The sequence below is a fragment of the Fringilla coelebs genome (genome assembly GCF_963513975.1).
Source record: "Fringilla coelebs genome assembly, chromosome: 3".
Taxonomy (NCBI): domain Eukaryota; kingdom Metazoa; phylum Chordata; class Aves; order Passeriformes; family Fringillidae; genus Fringilla; species Fringilla coelebs.
The window spans coordinates 36,709,045-36,736,909 of NC_140030.1; the positions used below are offsets into that span (position 1 = coordinate 36,709,045).

Consider the following 27,865-nt stretch of genomic DNA (forward strand, 5'->3'; position numbering starts at 1 on the left):
TACCATATTGATAACACTGTTATGGCAGAAATGCAAACAATCTGCATCAGGGTCATTTATTTTGTTGACACATTTTGCTGATTCCAAACTACTTGTGAATTCAGTAAGACACAAAAAGCTGGGCTTCTAATTCCTAAACCAATTTCAAAACATTCTGATGGTATCAGAGCTAACTGAACGGTGGTCTTGGAGCTATGACTGTCATGAATTATTCTTATCTTTAATACATTCATTATTTAGTACCTATATCTGTTCCTTTATGATTTCTGAGTTTGGTGTTAGAAAATTAAGTAATAAAATGCTCAGAGTAAGACAAATGAAGAGTAGAAATATGTACAATATCTTAAATATGTACAATATCTTTGTCTGTCCAGACTGTTTGCTCTACTCCACCATGGTGATAATTTCTTTTCCCTTTTAGTTTGCTTTATTCTTCTTTGAACTACACCACAGAAGGCAAGGAAGTCATCTGAGCTGAGCTTTTTTTCTTTTTAAATGCATGTTTCATAGAATCACAGAATGGTTTGGGTTGGAAGGGACCTTCAAGATCATCAAGTTCCCTTCCCTGCCACAGGGACCACCTTCCACTAGACCAGGTGGCTCAAAGTCCCATAGAACCTGGTCTTGAACACCTTCAGGGATGGGGCATCCACAGCTCCTCTGGGCAACATATTCCAGTGTCTCACCACCCCCACAGCTAAGAATTTCTTCCCAATAATTAACCTAAATCTGCACTTTTTCAGTTTAAAGCCATTCCCCTTTGTCCTTTCACTACAGGCCTTTGTAAATAACCCCTCTCCAGGTATTGGAAGCTTTTCTGTCTCCAGGAAACAAGACAAACTCTCAACCTCTTTGTAGGAGAGGTACTCCAGCCCTCTGATCATCTTTGGAGCCTCCTCTGGACTCATTTCCACAATTCTTTCATTTCAAACACCAGGGAAAACACTTATTTTTCAGATCTGTAATAATCCTATACTAATGTTCCTTTCTGAATACAGTTTCAGATGTATAGATCTGTAAACTCAAGAAAACAGACAATAAAATCTCATTAAGCAACAAATTAAAACCACAAACACATACAAAAAAAAAAAAAACAAACAAAACCCAAACCAAACAACTGAATATCAATTTGTACTGTAAACAATTAATGGAGAAAAAAATATTCTGAGTTAAAGTACCATTCATTATCTATTTTAAAAATCTAGAAAATACCCCATGTCTGAAAAAGACCAAATAGTTGCTACATGCAAAAATGCAAAAAATGCATTTCTAAGAAGCTCATGCCAATTTCTAAAATCCACGTAAAGCACTTTGAACAAGATGTTCATAAATACTCTCTAATAAGTCCTATAATTAAAAAAAATTATATGCACTGGTGGGAAAAAAATATGTTCACAACTGAGTTCCAGTAAGTTTGAGAGCAGTGTATCTATTTCAAGCTATAGCAACAGGAAGATGAACATTTTTTTTCCATGTAAATTAGACAGCTTTTAAATTATGCATCTGGCAAACCTTTACAATGTATAACATAGAACAATATCAAATCCCTGTTTATAAAAACTGTGTGTTATGTTATTTGCAACACACACAAATCTTCTCAAAAAGGACAATCACAAAATTTGCAAATTAAATATATGTACAATAAGTATTCTTACTCTAAGTACTGTACTGTAATGAAAAATCTCTATTTACAGTAAAGAAAGCATAAAGAAAGAAAACCAAAAATGTTTAAAAATATGTATTACTTTAAGTGTCTAACAGTTCCATGTCATTTGCAAAATATTTAACATCTGATCTGCAAATTATCTTAGAATAAGTCTGATTGGCAAGGACCATTACATGTCATCTGGCTCATGCTCAGGACTCGGTCAGCTTCCAAGCTATATCAGGGTACTCACAGGCTCATTTAATTAACTGCTGAATGCTTCCAAAGATGGAGACTCCACAACTTGCCAGCCTACTACGGTGTTTGACTTTCATCACACCGTTTCTCCTCTTGACCTTCTACAATTTATGTCCTTTGCCTGCCCTTTTTTCAACATCAATCTCAGAGCAATGTGGCTTCATCCTATCTATCACCTGCTGTGAGGGAGTAGTAAACAACAGCAAAGTATTACACAGCCTTCTCTTATTTGGACAGAGGAAATCCAGTTCTCTCAGCCTTTCTTTGTATGCCGTGTTTCCCAATCCCCTCACAGACTTGGAGGCACTCCACTGAACTTGCTGCAGTGCTTCAATGTCTTTCTCAATTTGGGGAGCCCAAAACAAGACACAGTACTCCACTTGCAGTCTCACAAATGCCTAATAGAATTAAAGAATCATCTACTCCACTGCAGCCCAGCTATCACATTAATTGGCTGCCTTCCAGTATCCTGAGGTCCAGTTTGCCTAAGTAGTCCCTAACTTCAACTTCCCTGCACTCTGCCACGAGATTCAGGGACCTCAAAAGCCTGAGAACAGACCTTGCCAAAGCAAAGGCTGCAGTGTGTACCCTCAGCATTTTTGTATCTTTTCCACTGTCCAGTGCCACATCAGCATCACACCATTTCCTTAAGTCTTCCTCCCAGTAACAAGGTACCTACAGACATTAGGGACTTAGTTTCAACTGCAGTGTAGTTTTGGCTTTCCTACATCCTTCTCTCTACACCCAAACACTGTTTTTACATTCTTCATGGAGGTCTGTCACTGTTTACAGACTCCATACATTTCATTGTTTGGGTGAATTGACTTAGGAATTCCAAGCCGTACCTGCTTGCCTTCCTGCACAGGGAAGAGTATGTCCTTGTGCATTTGAGGAAGCTGTTATTGAAGATCAACCAGCTGTCCTGAGCAGCTCTGCAGTTCAAAGGGACCTGACATGGGATTACATGAAAAGCCAAAGCCAACCATTCTAAAGTCCAATACAATTTTTTCACTGCCTGTTTCTCTCACTCTTCTCAGATTCTACCACCTTACAGTAGTTTAGTTGGAGGTGGCATCAGCCCTCCATTTCCACATTCACAAGTCGCAAGGAATCTAAGGTACATGGACAAATAGGAATAAATATCTATCCAAGTGTAAATTAGAAGAGAGAAATACATGGGAGGTATGAAAATTTTGAAGATGTGGTATTTGGGAGCTTTTCTTCATCTCACTCAAGAGATAGAAATGGATCTTAACAGAGTGGATAATCATGATGATAACTGGCACAAGCAACTGGAAAGACTACTTTAAGGCAGCAGCTATTTCAAGAAAAGGGAACAGGGTCCATAAAACATACGAGACTACATTTACATTCCAATTTGCTAGCATATAGATAATTTTAGGATGATATGAGGCAAAGCTTTTAAAAATCTGGAGAAATGAGTAGCTGAAGTAGAATAATTATCTAACAGATGGAGATTGCCCAAGACTGCCACTTGAACATATAAAAAGATGAGACTGACTTCATTTTTGAAATGCAACATTAGAAATTCTGAGAGCATCCTGAGTATTAGTTGTGGAAGGTACAAGATTTTCTTCAGTGTACCAGAGTATAAATAGAGATTAGATTCAAAGCTTTACTTTGAAAATAGTTTTTAAAGCCTGAAGCTTTACAAAAAAGATTTCAAGTATCCTCATATAAGCAATATAACATGCATATTTACAGCATAGCACTTTGCTAAAATGTCTGTCTACCAGTTTCCTTTGCAATGCCAATGTTGCAGCCGCACATGCACATTTCTACCATGGTGGCATTTGGGTTCCCCCTCCTGTGCCACTGCATTGCTCTTTCTACACATTACATCCTCTTCAATCTGTTGGCACAACCATGCCCCTGCATTTCCTCTTCAGAAGGTCATCTCTAGCAACAGCTGAATGCCTGAAGGTGATAGCTAATCAAATTACTCCTTTACTTTCACTTGCAACTCACATTTCCACAAAAAGTAAGCAATTCCACAGCATGCATGCTTCCTTTAACAACAGTACCGCCATAAACACCCTTAACAAATTCAAACCTGCACTCAGCCTGCTGCCATCCTCACAAGGCACATCTTTGCCTCTATTTGCAACATCTTGCCCTTATTTATTCCATTATTGCTGTATAACTTCATCTGCATTCTGCCTCATAACTTCACTGTACCCAACATCAATGCAGCCCCAACACTGACTGTGGTCTTTGGAGACTAGGGTAACATGGGGTTTCTATTTTTATCCCCAGGGTAAAACTGCCTTTCTGTGATGGATGGCACATATAAGAACGAGTCTGTGCTTTTTGATAATGGACATTCTGCAAACAGGTGAGAAGGCAAAGATTTCACAGCCCAAACTAACTACTTCAGTATCATGTAAAAGTGGGAATGGGAAGAGAGGATGGAGCATCAACACCCAGGCCATACAAACTATCACATCATTTCTGCTATCATAGCTGATTCAATTAACTCATATGATTTTTCAGACAGTTACTAATTTTTTTCTAAGGCAGAAGAGTGAGAAAGACTAGCTTATAAAAATGACCAAAACATAGCTATATGAGAGCAAATCAAGAATATCACAGCCATTTTGAACCAGTTGCAGCTCTTCTTCTCCCCCAGTCCCTTTTAGTTTATAAAGCAAAAAGGAAAACACCACTTTTTTAAAAAAAACCAAAAAACAAAAACCATCTACTTGCCTGTAGTTATGGTATCAATATAGTTATGGTTGTTGATTTGTAATTTCCAGTGGACCCAAGGATATCCCCACTATCCTTGAATGTATTGTATTTTATCTCCTATTTTTTATTACTTGACAATGTCCAAGCTAAACAGAACTCAGCCTAAACACTCTTTGGGGTTTTCCCCTGTATGGTCTAGTTTATAATGGCTACAATAAAAAAAATTACAAACTTAACACTAATAAATAGTTCATGTCTACTTCAGATTATTAATTTTTTTAGAGGAGTACAACTTCAAAGATGAGTAAAATTCTTGATGGTTTTATATAGTACTTCAAGGTATTAGATAAAATTTATATTATATTGTGATTTGAAATGGTATCAAATTGACCCAGTAAGATATTAATTCAAAGCAAATAAAGCAAAAAAATTTGCTTGTCATTTGATTTTAGCAATCTGATACAGATAAAATTAGGGATTTGCACAGGCTAATTAAAAACCTGTAAAAGGAAGCATGGACATTTAAGAAATTCTGGTTATGGAAGCTACCAGAAATATGGTACTATGTGACATTTTCAGTTGATATTTGTGACATTTAAGTAAGGCTCAGAGTTAGTTTGGGGTTTTTTGGCTTTTTAAGAAATATTCATACACCCAGACATTTTGAGAAAAAGCATCTCTACTATTTAAAAGCAGTCTTCCCTGCAATATAAGTGAGAATCTGCACACAGCAAAAAAATATCCTTCATATTTTCTACTTTTAAGGTTATTTAACTTGCAGGTCATTGGGAAAAGCAGTTAATATGCTTAAGACCCTCTTATTTTCTCATGAGCATCATCATAACCTAGGAAAACACCAGGTATACGTGAGACCATTGTTCTAATAAACCTGAAAGGAAAGAGAAGTGCTGGGAGGCAGCTCAGCCTTTTTAAAACACATGTAATGTTAGGGCTTTTCAGTTCAACAGCTTGTTTCACAAGAGACACACAACAAAGTACTCTCTTGTTTAACTGATTTAATGAGTTGTTGGTTGTTATTGCAGGGGTTTTGTGTTAGGGGGTTTTGGTGATTTTTTTAACTAAGACTAACTATATTGATGTAACGAGAAGAGATCGATAGAGAGCACAAGCCGAAATTCTTGCAAATTCAACACAAAAAGAGTTAATTTAACCATCATCCTGATGCTTGGAAAGCCTGGACAATGATAATACACAGGAGACAACTACCAAGGCTCAGCTGATAAGATGTAACTCACTAAGGTGCAATAATGCAATTTCTTTCAAATATGTGCACTGAACAGGAGTGTCAGTATTAGGTCACTGAGGTTACAGAAACCCTGCCTTTCTTTGGGATGCAGTAGTATCTTTTTTCTTTATGTTTATTCTTTGTTATGCACTCTTCATCTTTATCAGGCTTATTCTAAAAGTACTTCACAGATCATAGGACCAATCCTTTTTAATTCAATGGCAAAACTCCCTCCAATATCAAGAGTGAAATAACTGAATCCCAGATTAAAGCAATTGGTCATTCATCTGTAACAGGACTACATCTGGGGTGAAACAGCAGCTATTTTGCAGTTAACACTTCTATTGCAAACTGATCTATGGAGGGAAATGCTTAACTCAAAGCACAGGGGAATTTACATAGATGGAAAATAATCACACTGACTAAAATCTGGCAAACTCCCCAGAGGTAACTCCTTTATTCAGATGAAAAATGCACAAGATTGTTTACAATTGTTCAGGATCTCAATTACATATGCTATCTAAAAGACATGTCCAACAGCTGACAGAACTCCAATCTCATGTTACTGAATAAATAATGCTCCTATATGTTTTTTTTTTTTCACTGTTTGAGTGGGTAGGGAACTATAAATGCAAGGGCTGCATGGTTGTAGCTTTGTGATTTGGTTCAGTTTGTAACACTACTGCCCAGGCTGTAAACTGTGATAAGATCACACACAACTGCAGCACAGGCTTAGTTATGTCTGCATTTCAAGATTAAAAGATGAACCTGTAAACCAGAACAGAGGACTTGGAAATTACAGACAATTCCTGTTCACATTGTTTCAAGCTGCTATGTATTTGAGATCAATATTTTTACTTGGGCTCCTTATTTGTCTGTAAGACATCGGTACAAAGGCAAACCTTCTATTTCTGTAAAAGCTGTTTGCCTATCTGTGTCAAAACAACATGCAACTTCTGTAAATTCTGTACCAGTACTTCAGTCACATCTGTAGTATTCTGCTGGCAAATGCCCAAGAGATTCACTGGCTGAATGGCAGATTCAGAGGGTTGTGATCAGAGGGTCTAGTTGGAGCCCTTCACTAGTGATGTTTCCCAAGGTTCAGTAGTGGCCCCAGTATTGTTTAATTTACTCCTCCATGGCTTGGATGGAGGGGCAGAGGCCTCCTCAGCAAGTTCACGGATGACACAAAGCTGGGGCAGTGGCTGGTACCCCAGAGGGCTCTGCAGCCCTTCAGAAGGAGCTCAGCAGGCTGGAGAGAGGAGCAGAGAGGAACTTTCTGAAATTTGTCAAAGGGAAATGCGCACAGTCCTGCACGTAGGGAGGCATAACCCCATGTGCCACTGCAGGCTGAGGGCTGATCTGCTGGAAGCCAGCTCTGCAGAGAAGGACCTGGGACTTCTGCTGGAGTACAAGCTCCACATGAGCCACCAGTGAGTGGCCTTGTGGCCAAGAAAGCCAATGGTATCCTGGGGTGCATTAGGAACAGCATTGCCAGGAGGTTGGGGGAGGTGATTCTGCCCCTCTACTCTGCCCTCTGCCACATCTGGAGTGCTGTGTCCAATACAGCTCCTCAGTACAAGAGGGACCTGGAGCTCCTGGAACAGGTCTAGTGCAGGGCAATGAGCACGACTGAGAGACTTGAGCATCTCTCTTACAAGGAAAGGCTGATGGAGCTGGGCCTGTTTAGCCTCCAGAAGAGAAGACTGAGAGGGGTCCTCTTCAATATCTATAGGTGTCTAAAGGGAGATATCAGAGGTTGGAGCCAGGCTTTTCTTGGTGGTGCCAAGCAATAGGACAAGAGACAATGGGCAGAAACTGATGCACAGGAAGTTCCATCTGAATGAGAGGAAGAACTTCTTTACTTTGTGAGTGACCAAGCACTGGAATGGATTGCCCAGAGAGATTGTGGAGTCTCCTTCCCTGGACATACTCAAGAACCATCTGGATGCAATCCTGTGCCATGAGCTCCAGGATAACTGCTTGAGCAGGGAGGTTGGACCAGATGACCAACCCACTATGGTCCCCTCCCAACCTTACCCATTCTGTAGTGCTGTAATTCCTTTTTGGATTACTGAAGAAGAACATTTTCTTTACCTAAAAAGTTGAAACCAGCAACAATGCTTGCTTTTAATCTCAGTGTGGTGGGAGGAAGCAGGAAGCCCAGTGTTGTCACATCAGAACTGCAGTAGCAAGACATTCAGTTCATCAAATCAAACAGAATTTTAGCTAGTGCTCAGAACTGTCTTTATACAGTTTAAAGATGCTTCTTTTAAAACTCTGATCAACAATTTCAAAACCTGTTTTATTCTAAAGTTTCTTCAAATGATTTTAGATTTTACCCAAAGTAACAACTGAAGCAGACAAACCAGGAGTATTTCATTCACAGGACAAACCAGGAGTATTTCATTTGTGTTTCACTGAGCAGAAGCTACTGTTTCATAGGATATAATTTAAGATAAATACCTCTCTCCCAAGAGTGCGAGGTTATTATTTTCTGCCCCAAACTTCATTAAATTTTATTTTTGTTGGATGAATGCACTTAGTAGCAGTTAACTGTCATGTGTGATGGAATAAAACTTACCTGGAAGAACTGTACTTTATTTATTAAATATCGGGTTTCTATGATTTTCTATATGCATGTGAGAACAGCATAAACACTGACATATTTAAATATTACATTATTTACAGAGTAATTCAGGTAGTTATTTCCATAATACAAGAACTGCTCTCATTTTCACATAGCTGAAATATGATAGAACTTTTCTAAATTTTAGAAAGTTATTTCAATTCTACAATGGATCAGCCATTCTTTAATGATTTGTTATTAACTGGTACTACCATTTCAGAAATAGCTTTTTTGCTGGCTCATATTTTATAACCTTTTCATAATCCAATCAAATAATCTATGATGTAATATATTAAACATAACACAACAGCACTGACAGTTTGGTATCTGAAATAAGAGATAACTAATCAACTAATACTCCTTTATTAATGCAAAATGAAAAATGTGTTGGATTTTGTTTCTGAATCACACACTAGTACTGTATATGCGTAAACTCCAGCAGAAGTCACAAGAATACTCTTATAAAAATAACCTTCCTATCAAATAATGGGCAATTTTTAAAAGAACTTTCACATAAATCTTTCCTATTACATTATCCTGTGACTTAAATAAATTGCAAAATAACATCAAATGTTGTAATCAGCTGATTATCTGAAGTAAAATTAAGTATTTCTGTGTATTCTCTGAAATAGCTATATTGTTACTGAAGACTTACTGCATTTTCAAACACAAAAATTTGAACAGATAATTCTGATCTCATGAAACACTGAGAACTTACCAGTTGAGTATATTTTGCATAAAAACCCCATATCCTTAAGATTCTCTCTATTCACCAAATGTTTTCATTAATGTGACATGCAGATGTCTAAAAGTTTAATGGGCATTATTAGCACCCTGGAATATGCAAGCAATATCTGAATTAATTGTTTAATCATATTGAGTTGCCTGTGGCACCAAGAAAAAGAAAAGCTAAATGTCAGTATTTCACACCATCAACTGAAATGAGTCCCAGATGTTAAAACACTAAGCAACCTAAAAATCATTAATTTCATTTTAACCAAAAACTTTTCCAAAACCAGCTTAATGTAGAGATTGTCTTTCCCTTCCTCTCCCCCGCACAACTAAACATGGAAATAACCCCTATTTAATATGTGCAGTGACTGAAACAGGAAAATAACAGGACCAATGTAAAGATTTTCATGTCTTCTGCCATTAAAACTCACTGGTTTTGATTAAGATTTTAACAGCTTTAAAGACAATACCAAAGAATCCAATACCAATTTTACTTGTTTACTAACAAGTAAAAATGCCAGGCTTTGTTTTCCTCTAAGAAAACAAGTACTGTTTGTCATTGTGCACAATTCTAAAGTAGAAGAAAGCTTTGGTTGTTATAATTTTGTCTAAAATCAATGAAAAACAGTTTTAGGAATTTAAGCTAATACAGCCTGCCTACTCTCAAAAACATACTGCCAAACCCAAATGGGACTTTTTTGCAGAAAACTAAAGAAACTTAGTTTAAGAATGTATAAATTCATAATATAAACATCTGCCATTGTTTTCAGTACAGCACTAATTACAACAGTTGCTTATATTTTGAATGAACAAGTTCTGGAGAATATAGACAGGCTTAGCCCCAGGAAGTGTCAAGAAATATCAGAGGACAGATAAACTGCTAAGGGACATTCACATGAGTGCTACAGATTTAAAAAGGGAAGAGATTACATACCCCTCTCCACCAATTCTTGTTATCTTTAGACGAAAATCAACTGAGTTCAGGCTGGGTGGCTTCCATTTCAAAATATCATCACATCGACCAGGCTTGTATTTCTGAAGTAAATTAAAATGCAATTTAATTATGCTTATTGGTTTTCACTGGTTTTAAAAGTAACAATTCAGCCTTTCAGACTCTATTAGCTGTCTCTAATGAATAACAATAGTTAGTGACTGAAACAATGAATACCATTACCATGGAGGTAGCTGTGCTTCACTACTTTGCTTCTCCCTTTAAAAACTGCTTGGCACTGTAGCTCTGCCATTGCATATAATAAAAAGCTGAGAATGGAAATAAAAATTAGCATACTTCATTATCTCTCTCTGGCTAATGGAAAATTTCAAAAAAGAAAATAAGACAGCACAGAAAGAAAAAAAAAACACTCATAAGACATACAGAAAAGACAAATTTAAAGCAATCTCAACATTTTGGAACTATTTTATGAACAATATTTTTGTTATCAATGCTGTTGGCTGACAAAACATGAAAAAGGCAAAAGCCACCATACTGCCACTCTCAGAAAGACTCATCAGAAACATGTTCTTTCATAGCAAAGGAATTTAAGATGTAAAGATTAAAGAACATCACGATATACCAGAGCATGAATAAGAGAGCATCTCTTGCTAAAGAGAGAGGGTACACATTTGAACCACAAGTTGGAAGGAACAATTTTCTCTTAAATTAGAGCTTTAGTTTCTCATGGTCTCTGCTATCATTTGCTTTCATTTACTAAGCTGCCATTTTGTTCATCCTCAGCAATCAGTGAGAGTTAACTTGTTGACCCCTTCCTTACCAAATATCTTTCATAGCAATGGAGAAAATCTGAATTAACATAAATAAGGCAAAAGTAAAATAATAATTTTCAGATGACAAAATTTAGAATGACAAAATTTAGAATGACAAAATTTACTTCTTTATATACAGTGAGAAAATTTAATCAATTTTATATGAAAAATAAAACTAACCAACAATGTCCACTGTCTTTTGGTAACAGAACAGTCATCAGCATCACACTGCACTCATGCTGTGTAAAATATTTTCAAAATTCAGACTTTACTGATGATAAACCTAACAGTTCTAGATCGAAAATGACAAAAGCAAATGAATTTTCTGTTTTCTGATGGAAGAATGTAAAGTTACTCCTTCCAAAACAAATGCAGAGTATCTTACCTACGATTTCTTGATGAAAAGATGGCCATTAATTCTTAATGATGCAAAAAAGGATGGACCAACCTCTCTAAGTCACGGCACTGAAATTCTGAGGAAAAGCTACATCTGATCTATGTAAAAACCTTCCTCACTAGAGCTCTTGTATCCTGACTCTGACAACAGCCAACAGCATGTGCTCAGGGAAGATGAAAAGCAAGGCTATTATAGATGATATTTTCTATTACTACTCCTTGAGAAACTATCCATTTTGAAGCTCAGAGACTTCCTGATGTGGATATGGTTCAAATGTGATTCCTACATATCTAGTTATTTTCAGTTTCTCTGCATGGACTTAGATAGGCCCCCAGTAAGATCATGTAAACCCCAATCAGCTGTAAAAGCCCGTGGCACAACCTTTCATGCACAGCCTGATTACCTTGCAGGAATAAAATCACTACCTTTTGGGTTTTTTGAACAAGTTTTTGTTGTCTTTGAAGACTTGCACTTCCCAGGGATCATACTAAGAGAGATGCTTAACAATCAAACCCCATTGTTTCCATGCACATCACAGCTTCATTTGCCTCTATATTCACAGAAAAGCACCCAGATCAGAGGCTATCATTTATATGTACTGTTACAATTTTTTTTTTCCACTTACATTACTCAACATTTATCTACATAAAAGTTTATGCACTCTTTTATCGCTCAGCCACCCAGTCTTTGTAAGAGCTTACTACAATTCTCCACATTTAGGACCAGCTCTTGCTGAACTATCAAGAAAACATCACTGAATGGTTCATCCAAGTTTCCTACTTGGTTGCACACAGTACAGGTGGCTTCCTTCCCTGGTGAGGACTGAACAGTACCCCATCCCTTCACTCCTACTTTATAACCAATTAGACATCTCTGTAAGAACTTTTTAAGTCTCACATTACTTTAGTTTCCAGAAGAAAATTTTGACAATAGGCTTTCTGGAAATCTTAATAAGAAAAACCACATAATCCTTACTCAAATGCATTTTGAACCCTTTGTTGGAGAGACATAACCTTCTTTTCAAAAAGGTATATAATTTTCACCAACTATATAAATCACATTCACCCAGACATCAACTACTATATTCCTTATTGTTTCTATTCCTTTGTGCAGTCCAGATACCAAGCTTACAGGAATTATTTCTTCTCTGATCTTCCATGACACCTGCCTCCACCTTCTTTTTTTTAAAATTGGTATTGTATTTTCTATCTTACATCCTTAGGTACTAACATAGATTTTTCATATACTATCTACTATCCAATTTTTTCAAATTCTTTTTCATAGACTGACAAGTTACATCCTCCTAAAAGTTAGTAAAAAACCAATATCACAAGAGACAGGAACAACTATTCCAAGATCAGTAATGAAAAGCAATGCTTTGACAGAATATATCTGCATACCTGTAATTACATTGTGTGAACTACAGTTTTGACTCAGTTTAAAATTAACTGGCTGGCTTACTTGAAGGGAATGGGGGAGGATTTGCTCATTAAGATGGAGATATTTTCTTTACCTTGAGAACCAGCATAATGTGACTCAAATAAACATTTTATTCTATTAATAAAAAAATAATCTCTAGCACACCTCAAGTTAGTCAGAGATCTCACTTAGAAAGCATTAACAATAAATATATCCTTTTATATATGTTTGACTAATACATTTTGACCACTGTCAAACAACAGCCTTCTCACTTCACAGCAAGTTGTCGATACCAAACACCTGGCAAAGGTAACAGGTAAATTACAGCTATCTTTCAAAGTTACAAACCCTTAAATAAGCCATCAGAATTCAATGCTCGTACAATGAACAATTTATGCAGCTCCTCCCTGGTCTCCCCCAACTTCTGTTCCATGAAATACAGAAATTCACAGAAGTCTGGCTCAAAAGGAGAATGCATTCAAAGGCCATATTAATAATCCCTAAGAAAGGGACTAATTTTTAACAAGTGAGTCCACACACGTAAGACAGCACTAGTAAGTTATTGAGTTTGAATTCAAATTCTTTAAACATGAGCTGAAGCCAAACAAGAATTTTGCTTGTTAAATACATGGAAACTTCACCTTAGATGAATCACTGCATACTGCAGACCTGTTGTGCGTGAAGTTACTCTTTATTTTAATTCCAAACCAAAATGTGAAGCAATCTGTTTGAGATCGAACTACACCCTAGCATTTTAAATATAGCATTCATAGCAATGATATCCTCATCACCACTCCCCAACAAATATCTATGTACACGACTACTTCTAAAACATATCAGATCCCTTGTCATCTCAAATACAAAGTTCATGCTTCAATCTGAAACCTGTCAACCTAGTCTAAGCACAAAAATTAGAACTCCACACCAAAAAGGTACGTTGAAAAATCAGAAACTATCTCAAACAGCTTTAAAGGATTTGACTAGGGGGCCTCCTGAAGTCCTTCCAGTCTAAATTATTCTGCAAAACTGTGTCTCTCTTTGCTTGCTTGTTGTTTTAGCAGCCATATTGGGGGCATTTTAGTTTGCAAAAACAACAAGCATTCACATTAAATGCCCCAGTTGTTCCTATTTACTATATTTTAGTTTCAATAACTCGGCAGTTCTGGTGCATGCAAACTGGATTCCATCAATGTAACACCAAACTTGGAGTTTCCCTTCAGGGACACACCTAATGCCCTTCATGCCAAAGTACAGACATCAGGGACAAAGGCCATTGCATTGCATTGCTACTTTGTGCCTCCGAAGCACAAACAAACCTGAGCTGTAAAGGCACCCTGAAACATCCTGAAACGCTGCTTACGCTGCTTCAAATAAATAAGGATAAGTGCCTTCAGTTGGCTATGAACAGTTAACTATGAACAGTGCCTTCAGCTGGCTATGAACAGTTAACTATGAACAGTGCCTTCAGTTGGCTATGAACAGTTAGCTATGAACAGCGCCTGCAGTTGGCTATGAACAGTTAGCTATGAACAGCGCCTGCAGTTGGCTATGAACCCTAAGCTCTCCAATTTTTGCATTTTTTTACATCCACTCACCATCTACCCCACATTTCTTTTATCTTTTCAGTAGTAGTAGTAGTCATCGTATAAATGCCGTATCTTCTGTGGCCATTCTCTCCTGGCAAAACCTCAGGCCCTTCTTACCTTCATGGAAAAGATCCAGGACAACAGATATGTCATAAGTAGCTTTGCAAATGTGCCCCTACTATGGGCATCTTGAACTTCAGGCAAGAATACAATAACGACCCTAAAACTCAGGTGCACATCCAACACCCTGGGATGAAGAATCATCACTGAAGACAGCTCAGCACCAAGCACATCCTCTGGCATCCCTCTTAGGCTACTAAACCCATTGATTTCTCACCTCAGAGTCAATTCCACAGGCTCAAGTGGGTCTAGTCAAACCACTATAAGGGTTTTGTTAGACCATTGTTAGAACCATTTTTGTGGGGGGATAGAACACAAGAAAATAAAGATAGTGCAGAAGATAACCTCACACCTGAGGAGTTGCAGCTGTACTAATCACCAAAGATTAGGAACAGGCCTGCTCTTAATAGGTCACAGCTGTGTCCAATAAGAAGAAGAGTGCTACAAGAGAGTGGGTTAGCTGGTTGAGGAGAGGGCTGGAGTTTGTTGGTTGTGCTGTAAAGAAAAAGGAGTTGGCGTCAGTGCGGTGAGGAGCTGCCTAAGAGAAATCACCAAGAAGGTATGGCACTTTTGCAATAAGATGACACCACATCTTAGCACTGCAGGATACAGTTACGGGTTGCTGGTCATGGTGAATCTCAATCCCCTGTCCTGTCCCAGAGTACTAAGTCTAGTTTGCCACTTCCTCCACAGCTGCTCAAAGAGTGGGCCATTCTTTTCTCATCTCCCATCAGATCAAGAGAAAGGCTGGCTCTCAAAGCCTCAGGTTCTGTTATCTTAACTTTTGCTGATGCATTTCTAGTCAGTTGCAGATAGCCTCACACACAGGTTTGGGATTTGCCTAAAGCCATGTGTCAGCATTTGCATTCAATGGATGGCACCGAAAAAAGCTGAAAGCCTAGGCAATGGAGGTATCAGAGGCCCATAAGGAGGATAAACTTTAACTCCAAATAGCTGCTTTCGCATGGGATAGATGTTTCTGCTTAGTATTTTGTAGGAGGAAGAGCGGGGTTAGTTTCTGGGATTGCATTCTGGGCAGGCAGTCTGGGGTGTGGGGTGGTGTTGACTCACCATGAAGACACCCACCTGGAAGGCTGAGTGACTTCAGCCTAAAGTCTAGACAAAACAAACAGTTTCTCCTAGCGACTGAAAAGGAAGAAGTGGTGGGATGATCAAGAGAGAAGTTCGTGTCTCATCAAGAAGAGGAAAAGAAGGTTTCCTTTACAAGGGTGGATATCTCACTATCCTACAAAGTCTAACCAGCCAGCTCTACCTCCCATAACCCCTTTTAAATACCATCCTCCTGAAGTGCAAGCAGCAGCTAACACAGGCCACCTTACATTTCCCTTCCTCCGTATCTTGCCTTGCTCCTTCCAAATGACACGAAGCCAGCAAATAACCCAGCTCTTCCTTTTCTCCTAAATGGCACAGAACTGCTGCTTGACAGCTCTAATTTCTCCTCAGTAAACTGGTCAGACCTAGCCCTGCAAAGTGTCCAAAGGCTGAAAAGCTGGCAGCTACAGGCACACACCAAATTAGAAAGAAAGCTAAAATAAAGGGCACAGAAAGCTCAGGGATGGTTTGTTTGCATTGTTATGCTTGCCCAAGAGGTATGAAAAGTTAAGTATCTTTGAGGAGTGACAGCAGAGCAGGTGGGAGGGGATGGGGCTAACCAAGACTGGGAATCTACTGGAGTTCTTTTAAATCATTAAATGTAGTTTGCCACATTAACTATGACAAACCTATGATGACAACAAATCTGCTCCTCTTACAATGAAAAACTGTGTTAAATGTTTTATCTGAAGAGCACTACTTAATTCTAAGGCCTCTTAATCCATAGAGCAGCTGCTGGCCTGCCCAGTCTAATATTTGTCATTCAGCTGGGTAAACATAAAGACAGAATCATTACCCAAAATGTGTTTTTATTTTCTTGCACTACAGACCCAGGATCATTATAAAGAACCAAAAGGATTGATTATAATCAATAATCAATCATTTCAGGCTAGACTTTATAAAGAAATGAGCTGAAGACACAGAAGATGCTAGCATTGTTGACAGATTATGTGAATAAATCACAACAATGGATCAAGAAACCACAAGATCAAAGGCAACCATTGAGTCAATTGTATATTCATAGATTTTTTAAGACTGGAAGCCATTACTGGGATCATTGAGTTGGCTCTGTTGCATGAAGGACAGAGAAACTTGAACAATGTTTATAACAAGCTTATAACTCCTATTCTAACTACAGTAGTGTTTATCTCAAGTTTATAATACCTATTCAAAATACAAGACACCTTTATGAAAAATACCACATAATGAAGAAATCACAACATGTATCTTAGGGAGGGTACCACAGCTGTTTATTATAGTTGTGCTTAAAAAGGCTTATTTCTACACTAAGTCTTGTTAATGCCTTGCTTTAGACTGAAGCCTGGCTCTTCATATAATTACTTCCCTTTTTAAGATAAAATGAGTAAGTCTGAGTCTCACTGCATGGATAATTTCCCCATTGCCTAACATACACATCATCATAGTGTAATTTCACAAAAGCCTTTAGAAGAGTAGGCAACAGAACTGAATCTACTATTCCAATATTCTTTTCCTCGCTTACACATACAGCAGAACTCAAAGTGTATTTGTGTTCTGTATTGCACTGAGAGGTGTTGATAACTAGCACAAATAATTCTTTTCAGATTCATGCCTTTAGCTGGGACTTAACACACTTACTCCTGGAAATACAGCCCACATTTGCCTGTATTCAAGCACCATCACAAGCCTACATGATTGATTTTTCAGAAAAACAAGTAAATTTGCTGAAAAGTTCAAAATATTAACAACATGACCATAAAAACATAAGCAAAATCTGAACACTACCATTAAAACCCTTTAAAGTCTTCATGGTAATGTACTTCTTTAACTGTCACAAAAAACCAAATACAAACAAACAAAAAATAAAACAAAAAAAAAAACCAAAACCAAAAAAAAAAAAAAAAAAAGGAAAAAAAACCAAACACAACCAAACTAAAATCTACTTGAGGAAATAAGTTACCAGCAGTTAAACTGCAACCCTTAGCTCCTTCTAAAAAATCTGCTTTCTATCCCGTCCAGCTTCCCTTCTCTGTTCCAACACCTTCTGTTCCTCAAAGTGCCCATACAAACAACCTACAATCTCCCCATAGTTCCCACAGACCACCAATGTAATTCCTCATGTATTCTACTTTCTTTGCCAGGAAAAAGCTAAGCAAAAGGGAATGTGGCACCAAAAGTTTATTGGTCACTGATGGATTAATGCTTGCTCTTGCTGTATATTGAGCAGGACTCTGGGAACTGGAAGAAAGGGATGTACCAGTCTGATCACAGGCCCACTGCACTCCCTGGCTGAGGAGCAGAAAGTCCAGCTTTTCTTATTGATGCCAGAGCCAAACAAGTTATTTGAAAAAACTGCTGTGAGAGCAGCAGAATCACCCCTAACACACATCCTCGGAGGTGAAGGCAAACAGCGTTGTACAGCATGGCATTTATGGTGTTTGGTGGTGGTCACTGGTAATCAGCAAACCAGCTTCAGAGATTATTCATCCCACCCACAGAGAAAGCTCCTTTGAATGTTGGTGGTCTAGGAGAGAAAGGAGAACTATGTCCAAGAGCAAATGCCTCCAGATTCAAACAAGAGGGTGTGTGACTGATACACAGAAAAAGTGAATAAAATTAGTGCTTTGATCTGAAGTAGGCATTGGAATAAACATCATTTAGACAACACTTTCTACTTTGACCGAAGATCAGACAGTAAGAGAAAAATATTATTGCTCATTCTTGCACTAAACCATCATATTTACTTTTTTTTTTTTAAATACATCAGAGCTTCCCAAGCTATCTGTCTTCACCAAAAAAATTCCACATAACACAGAGGAAGAAAGAGAACTCTTAGAAAGTCTGAAGAATTCAGAGGCATCCAAGAAACTTCTGTGAATGAATGCAGTAGATTAAACTTTTGACAAATGCATTTCAGCAAGTGAAAGTTGCATGATTTCCAAAGAAAAAAGGTGCTTTAAAAGAAACCTCTTCAGTGGCACTCAGTGTCTCAAAGATTATTGGGATTCCTTTGTTCTTTAAAAACCAAATCAAATGTATCAAATACTGATTTCTTTCTTGTAGAAACTTGACATAATTTCTGTATAAACTCTGGAAATAGTAAAGAAGACATTTCTTTTAATAAATGTGAGTCAACTGTTCCTGTATTTGTAAAGGGAATACAAGGAGATGTGATTTGTAAGTACTCCTAAGAGTGATCAGGCTAAGAAAAACTCCTGGATAAACACTGGTACTTTCCAGACACCTGTCAGTTCTGAAAGGCATTTTCATAGTTGAGACAAAACACAAGAATCTAAACACAGAATGGAAAATATGTAAGAACACAAAATGGCTGCAAACTTCATACAGCTCCAAAACACAATTCAAATGCTTTCCAATTTCATGAGAACAGTTTTCATATGTTCTACCAAACCCTCCACCAAGCACATCCTGTGTCTAATCATGGAGAGACTACCATGATGCCCTAACTAAAAGATGACCAAACAAAAAGCCAATTCATTTACTTTATAAAAGTCTTTTAAGGAAAAGAAATTAATAAATGCTGCTTTTAATGCTTAGTGTTCTAAATTACTGATTCAAGCCACCTGATCAATCAAAGAGCTGCAGTCATCACTAAACATCAGCTTTTGCCTGGTTCAGTGATTTGATCAGAATAGACACACTGAAGTTCAACAAATATTTGATCAGCTTGAAAATAAGACTGTTAATGAATTCCAGACATTATACAAAGTAATGTTGTCACATCACTGAAAGGAAATCTGCAACAGCAACTTTAGAGACTCAAAAAGATGGAGAAAAGCTCCTTGGCTAAACTCAAATAATATAATATCCATGTTTAAGCCAAAAGCATGATAGAGCCAACTCCAGATAACAATTTTAAATAAATCATTACTTGACAGTGAAGTCTCCATGCTGTTTTAATTCCATGTAGTCAAACAAATTTGTGTTAATTCTTCCATTCTTCCACTTTAAAAATCAAAATAAGGAAAAATTATTGTGTTTTAAGATACAATCACATCTGTATCCCAGAAATTTTTCTTTAAAAAGTTAAAGAACTAAGTAGGAATGATACCTTTTAATGCACTAGGACTGGTTAGCTGTGAAGAACTATTTTGGAACATCTGTTTGAGAAAATGTTATTGTACCACAATTTGTCTTTTATGAAAATGTGACTTGAAGCTATATGAAGTAGAATGAAAGCTATTATAATAAAAATTACCTATGAAATATTAAGCTTAACTGTCATACCAGACTAAGCAAAACATGCACCCATTTAAATACTGTTAGATTATGTTTTATACTAAGGATTTTAACACTTGAATGCAAATCAGGTTTAGAAGGTTAACCTGTATGGAGAAATTATTTTGTTAATATGTTAATAGAACACTGCTTTTTCCAAAAGTGCCTCTGATCCTCAAACTAATGTAATATTTATATTGGACTTCTTTGGTAATTGGTGGGCTAAATGTCTTCTCTTAAAGCACTTCAATTTAGCTTTATACCTCCAGCTTCATTAAACATCTTGTTTCATAGCTATACTAATAGCTTTTCTCAATATTCCATTAAGCAAGGAGAAAAATATGAGGACATTTTATTCATAACTAACATTATTTACATATTAATCATATTAATATTTGATAAATGTAGTTCAGATCACAGCCAAACCTCAATGTTTATAGCAATCAAAATATAGCAGCCACAAATTTTTTTTTCCTCCTCCCCCCCAGCACATTACTATGAGCAGCAGAAACCTATTTTTGATAATTTCTGTCCTTTCACTGGATATAATGGTCTGCAACTAGAAACTCCGATACATGGGTTTGAAGCAAAACTGACAAAGTAAATGGCTTCAAATCACTGGCTAATGCATATGTGATCCAAAATGGACCAACTGGTGTCTGCCTTTGATTATGAACTCTACTTTTGGCAAACTAAGGTAACTGCTGAAGAGCTACATACTTCTACCTTTGTGACAAATAATCTCCTGACAAAAGAACTATAGTGCCCATAGTGAAAGGAATTGGTGACGGTCCATGGTTGCTACTTAAGATATTTGAGTTATATTGCTATTGATTATTTTGTAATTTTCTTATTTTTCACCATCACTAACCTCATTTATAACTTCATTGCACATCTGCTATGTAAGTTTTCTGAACAATTAACACAATAATAGCAACACTCAAGATACAGCAGTGGAAGACCAATTGAAGTATTTCACCCAATATTGCACTTTCCATCACTAAGTTAAACTGAGATGGCCTCAGCATGTAGCAGCAGTGTAAACTGTAAATAGGAACTATTGTATTTGCTTCTCCAGATGAAATTTTGTTTCAAATTCAGCTTCACAACTCATTAACAGCCTTGACCAGAAATTAATACAATGGAAAAGCCCATATCTATAGAACTTTTTCTCAGCCATACACTGTTAATTTCTACCTGTCTAGAAACACACGTAAACAAACCCAGAGGTAAGAAGCTAAATGGCTTAAAACAGCTGTCCATAAACTGTTGGGAGAACCAAGATAAAACAGAAGCACCCCTGGCTCACTGGTTTTTCTTTTTGTCTCTTGAAGCTTATTTTGCTTCTCTCTGCCCCAGCAACACAACAAATCTTTGAAAGTCTGTTAGGGAGATCACCTTCCATCTAATCTGCCTTTCACACTTTTACTGGTCACATGAAGCCAGTAACGTTGGAGAACACATCAATTTGCATTGTATAAAGTGATGTGTAGTTGTTTCACTGCATTACTTGTTTTATGAGCCTTACTGTTTATGTCTCTTTACAAGTTTAAAGTGTTGTACATACCAGCCAAAACCTTCTCTCATTTCTCAAACCTTATAGCACTAATCTCTCTTGACCTTTTGCCCTTTCATTTTTACCACCTCCATCCTAACTGAAGCTAAAGTGTAGTCATCACTTAAATTTACACCAGAGAAAGAAGGAAGTCAGTCTCTCAGAAGACTTCTTTCTTTTTGGCTAGGTAATTTGTAGCCAAATGCTCCTAGAAGTCCCACAAAAATTGGGTTGCATCAGTGGAAAGTATTCAGTGCTCCAAGTCTGACAGCCATAGCATCCTGGTACAACAAAAGAATCTCCATGAACTGAGCAGCAGTGCTTTTGGCTGACTCACTACAATAACCCAATTTGGAAGCTGGGTAATTTATCAGTATTAGAGGCCACATTTGCAGAAGCTCCAACCTGTAAATTTAAGGCTTCATTATAACATCAGTTTTGTTGACATTTTTAGTAAGCTATGATGATAATCAGTATACCAGGAATAACATTTCAGAAAATCCCCTCAGAGCCCAGGAAGATTAATGAAAACTACGAAACTTAAACAGAAAAGATGCAAAAATATATTTCAAAATACTTCTTGAGGAATGCAATCTTAAAAAAAGAATGCAGCCTTACATCAAAAGGCAATCAGTAGGCTGGAACTTTTAGCTAGTCTGAACATAAGGAGAAATGTGCAAGTACTAAGAAATTGCAGCATGTTGGTCTCAGATATAGTCCAATTTCTCTTTATAATTCCAGTGATAAAAAGCCCCTCGAGCTGAACAGATATGCCTGAAAGATGATGCACAGAATTGCCAGCAGGATTTTTTTCTACATGTTGCTAAATGTATGCTACACAAAATTGTCATTAAGGGCTAGCTTATTACATCTTACAGGGCTACAAATCTCCTTGAATTAAATATTCATGAGTCTTGCTTGGAATACTGAATCCTGTAGTATTTTATAAGAAACAATAGAAACTAGCCTTTTCAATTCTGTATTCTAGTATATAAATTATAAAATTGTGAGTTTCAATCATATTAAATTCATCATTAGACATTGACATGAAAATAGCAAAGCACATATTTCACATCCTTATTTTCAAAAGGAAACATTCATCCAACATGGGAGTTAAGTCCCACCAGTAGAACTCAGTACGCGTTCCGCAGTGCTTTCACTTGGCAAGCAGCAAGCTGATGTGCTCAGAGATGAAAAGCAAAGTAGGGAAAAAATGTATATTGAAAAAAAAATCAGTATGTACTTTCTCTTTCAAGTCTCCTACAAGACTAATACAACTTAAAACTGCATTTTCAGGAGACTAATTTGGATAATGAGCAGGGGAAAATCCTCATCTAAGAAGAAAAAACATACCAGGCCAAATGAGAAAATGAAAGGATCCTGCCCATTCTTTGTGTGAAACTAATCCTTGTAGTTCTGACTTGGGAACAAACAAGTCAGTGTCTCTAGGTAGGAACAGGTTAAGTTGACTAGGATAGCTATTTGCTGAGCAAAAAGAAAAGAAAAGAAATACAGGTTGTATTTTAAGAACATTACTCCAAAAGAAACACAGTTACTGTGAAATTAGTTGCTATCCTTCTTGGGAAGGACATTCTTCTATTAACAGCAGTGTTCCAATATAAGCTGTTAATATTGCCTTGTAACAAAACAATTGTTCCTGCCACATCAGATTTTTTGCCCCTTCTACAGAGCATGACCACACAAACACCCATCAGACATGCAACACAAAATCTCTGGCTTGAATACTGGGATTGAGCAACTGCCATGAAGAACCTGTTCCAACTTCTCTGCTGCTGGCAGGGAGCTTTCATTCTGTTACTGGCAGAAGGGTAAGAATCAGACTTTTTCCTCCTTTCACTTTTCTTAAATGTTTCTTCTTTAATTATACCAAACGTTTAAATTTTAATGTAGCTGTGCTTCGAGCAGGCAAGCAGCTGAAGAGCCAAAGAATTAGGGGAGGGGGTAAGTGACAATTACCATTTGCCAAAACAAATGTCATCAGGTTTAGCTGCTATTTAACAGTTTAACATTTTAAGAAGGGAGAATAGAAGGAATAGTTAAGGATAACTTTTCCATAAACAAATGTACCAGGTATTTAAAAAACAGAATTACATTTCTAAAGAAAGAGAACTGCAACTCATAGAGCCACATCACCAGCATCCATCAAGTGAATTGAAATGTCTGATGTGCAGTCACTGTGAAAATCTGGGAGAAGAAAGCAGACAAACCTGAGCCAGTTCAGGAGAAGCGTCTCTCAAATCTGATTTCTCTCCCATGCATCCTTTTTCTTAATATCATAAAAAGACAACAGTCCTTTCCTTAACCTCTAGAACATAAAACACAACTGAGAATGCCCTAGGAAAAAATACCATCACTGATTCAAGCAAGACTCCGTGATGATATTTGGAAGACAGTTTAAAAACCTCTTCCAACCTGCAAGATAAAGTGAGTTTATCACTTCAATATAAATGTAACTAAAATGCTGAGATAATGAAGAGCATGCTAGTATGAATTCTGAGCTAATAAATTAGATCCCTGTGAAGCTCAATCCTACTTGTGAAACAACTTCACTAGAATCCTTCAAAAACTTTATTAAAGCAGAGTGAGTGGTACAGAGATGACGACGAAGTGAACAAGTTCACCAGTCATCGATCCAGCAGGTACTCCAGAAAGAATTAGAGAGCCACATGGAACTACATCTCTCTTGACACCAGGAACAGTAAGTACCATGCTCATTTATGAGCTGTCTTGTAAAAACCTTTTCTCTTGCGTAGTACATCCTCAACAGAAGGAGAACATGGCTCTTATAAACCAAAAGCATTCAATAAGCTAATTGTTGAGATTAAATTCTAAAGCTGGGACAAAAAACATGAATCTTAGCAGATAGGGAGTCAGTGGCGTCGGTTTTGGCAGAAAGATCTAGAAATTCAGTTCAAGTGGAAATCAAAGACATTTTAGGTAAATTGAGCTATAACAATGATTGCAGAGAAAGTTGAGGGAGACTATTAGGTGAAGCACCATTCTGTATTTACCAAAATACTAAAATAGATGGATCAAAGTTTTATCATTTAGATGACAATTAGGTTCTTAGGTCTTTGAGCACATTTTCTCCTCAGTTGCACATGTGTATTTGTGCTTTCAAAATGTGTGAAATTGGGAAAAGCTCGGGAAAAAATGGGTTTCAAAAGGGGTAGCAGCTTAGGTCCTGACAACTGTTTATAACTGTTGCAAATAGACATATTACAGAATAATATGCTCCAAGAAGGTATTATAAAGGATCTAAAACTTTAGACTCCCCCTCACAACTGGGGGTAAAAGAGAAAGACCATTAAAAAACAAAACCACTCTAGGACACTGAAACCTAATTAGAGCTGAAGAGTGTTGTACAAAGGGAACAACAGTCAACCGTTCATTAGGAACAGAAGGAAAGCAATTTCATCTTCAGGGTGGCATAAGAATACTTAATGGTGTTTAACTCCCTACATGCCTCCTGCTCAGCACCCTTTGTACAGGAGGGAATAGGTCACACACTGGTGTTCAACAACCACTATTGTTCCCTAACCCCTTCTATTCCAGCACCTGGGGATCACAGCCATGTGCATTTAAGTAAGTGCAATCTTGCAGAAGAGAACTGTGAGCATGTGTGACTGCAGTCAGAAATGCAAGAGAGCAGTCAAAAGCTGCCTGCAGGTGACCATGACATTGCCCTAACAGTCACTAAAGAAACTCCCCTTTATGAATAGCTGCCGAGATTTTCATATCTCAAAACCAGTTCTTTCATCTCAAGAAAAAAAGAAGTTTTGTAATTTACCCCTAAGCCAATAACTGAATCTTAAATAATGAGCAACTGAATTAAAAATTTACTGTTATTCAAAATTCCCCTTCAGTACAAGGCAGTTATCACAGTATAAAGCCATTAGACAGCTAAACATATTTTTTTCCTAAAACCAGCAAAATTCTACTTTACTTCTTTAATAGTTGTAGGCTTTTTTAAGCAACCAAGATGTGCACAAGCAGAGCAGTATACCCAGCTAAAATCAAGCTGGAATATCTATTCCAGTAAAAAAATATTATCAAAAACCCCTTGCTTTCTGCATGATCAAAATTTTAACAACTTTTTTCCCCTCAATTTTTTTCCTGGCCAGTCACCATTAATATCCCTAAAAAATCAATTCATATATATCTGCAGTGAGATTTGATTTGAGTGCAAAGTTTCAGAAGTAATGGAATAACACCCATGAAATTTGATAGAGGACAGAATCCTACTTCTTTTGAAGGCCTAGGACAATATGCAAGCAAATGTCATGGAAACAGAAGCTCTCTCCATAGTAACACCATTCGTGGCACTGTAGCTAACCACTCTAAGATGCTCCAAGACAAGGTATTGGCTTAAACCCACTTTTCATTTAGTATTTGTTCCATTAACATTCCATATATCTATCAGCGGTAAAAATTTATTAAAAACATTAATAGTTCACAAGAATGCAGTATCAAAGTCCAACATAAGTATAAGGGCAAACTAATTAACTGTGATAAAGCAAGTCTGAGTAACATTGTCCTTTGGGAAAAAAGCCAAGAGACTGATGACACTGTAAAGAATAATTATATTACAACTGGTTTCTACTACAGGTTCTGACTCCATGCAACAATTGTCAGATGTGCAATAGCATCTTACATGAAATACATAAAAGGAGCTACCGAGTAAGACACATAAAAATACATTTTTAAAAAATATAAAAATATATAATTACACCTAAGCAACCCTTGTTACCTGCTGTTATACAAAAATTTAAATTTTTTATCAACCAACCCAGCAACCAAAACTCTCAAAACCAGCTGAACAAAGACTCCAAGTAGCATTGTAGCTGCTCTCCATGGCGATGGACCAGCTTAGTGCATAGCAATCAGAGCCATGGGAATGATTTTCAATGAAAATTTATTTGACAAATTAGGTCCTGTTTGTGAACTATCGGTATGCAGTTCATGACTCTGACAAAAAAAAAAAATCCTGATTAATTTTGTGGCAATGTTTCAATGCTTGCTGGCCCATTTTCTGATGTGATGACCAATGCAAGTTTCACTTCCCTGACTGTTAGTAGATACAAGGCCTGTGGTACTACGTGTCCCTTCCATCCAGAAACTGAAAAGGGACAGCAGTGCAAATGGGTACAAAAATACATTACCTCTGGCATTCTTGCAAGTAAATAGCAGCTCTTGCAAGCATAGAAAATAGAGCTCATCCTGCAGAAATTTTTTTAAATGTCACAAATAATCACAAAAATAATTCATCTGGTTGTTTATATGCAAATTATGAAAAGCTACATGTGTTCTTTATTGGTTCAAGTACTTAATGAAATATAAAGTTTAAACTGAATCCTGTAACAATGAAAAGCATCGTGACTGTATTACTGCAATATATAAGCTGTCTGAAAATTAGTTAAAAAAATAACTTTACCAGTCTTTGTACATGGAAGTAGTCCCATACTCTCTATATATTTTAGAGAGAAGAGCTGATTTTACTCAAAAATGAAACATATTCTTCCAAAAGCATGCCAGTGCTTCACAAAAAAAAAAAGCTCTGAAGGTTTCCAGACTATATCCAATATGGTTCACTACATACAAGCTTATCTTACAGAAAAATCTGTATTACTTAAAACTGATACCTCGAAAAAATATTCTATAAATAACAAAAAAAAAGCAAAAATGCTTTTGTCTGGCCTTAGAGCCAGCTCTGTTAGAAGAACAGGAGGAAGAAACCCCAAAAGCTAAATATTAATTCGCTTTGCTCGATGTTAGCTGATGGTAAGACTGCTCCAAAGGAATATGCTGCCTAAAAACTAGCAAATACTGACCTCTGCCAGTCTCTTCTTCAACTAAACTCACATTTTTCCTCACCATCATATGCATCAGACAGCTTGCAGGACAGATTTAAGTAGGAAACTGGAATTTTACATTTTATACTTGAAGACAAAAGGAACAACCTTGAAATTCTTATTTTGTTAACCCATAGCAAACTTCTTTTTTCACCTGTTTTGAGCTCTGAGCACTATGAGCACTGGATCCTGTGATCAACTTACATTTGCTAAACAGTTGTTTCCAAAACTATTTAGAATTATCCTTTATTCTTCTCGTCCTTTTTCTCATTACTGGCAGAACAAACCCTATTTTCCCTTAAAAATGGCAACATCAATTCACTGTCTGACAAGTCCCAACGATACACATTTCAATTGCTCTCATAAGTTAAAAGTTCTCTAGAGAATATCATGTTGCTTAAAACACGTTTTGTTTCAGTGGTTGCATGAATATACAGATGCAACATCTCCCTGGGATGTCTAGTGATCGCTGTTTGGAAACAAGCAACCTACTGTTTGTCAGTTCAAACTTGTCAAAACTTTCAGATAGGATGTAACAAGTGTACTAACTGGTTTTTAAAGAACAATTCAAAGGGTACAGAGCACCTGCATTTTGGCAATC

General features: G+C 37.1%; 1 protein-coding gene across 1 annotated transcript in view; it reads right to left on the reverse strand.

The window, feature by feature from the left end:
- RNGTT (RNA guanylyltransferase and 5'-phosphatase) overlaps positions 1-27,865 on the reverse strand; it is a 171,828-nt gene that overhangs the window by 53,903 nt on the left and 90,060 nt on the right. Inside the window, exon 13 of the mRNA XM_084202256.1 lies at positions 10,154-10,254. Within this exon, the coding sequence (XP_084058382.1) occupies positions 10,154-10,254 (101 nt within the window). The remainder of the gene's footprint in view (positions 1-10,153; positions 10,255-27,865) is intronic.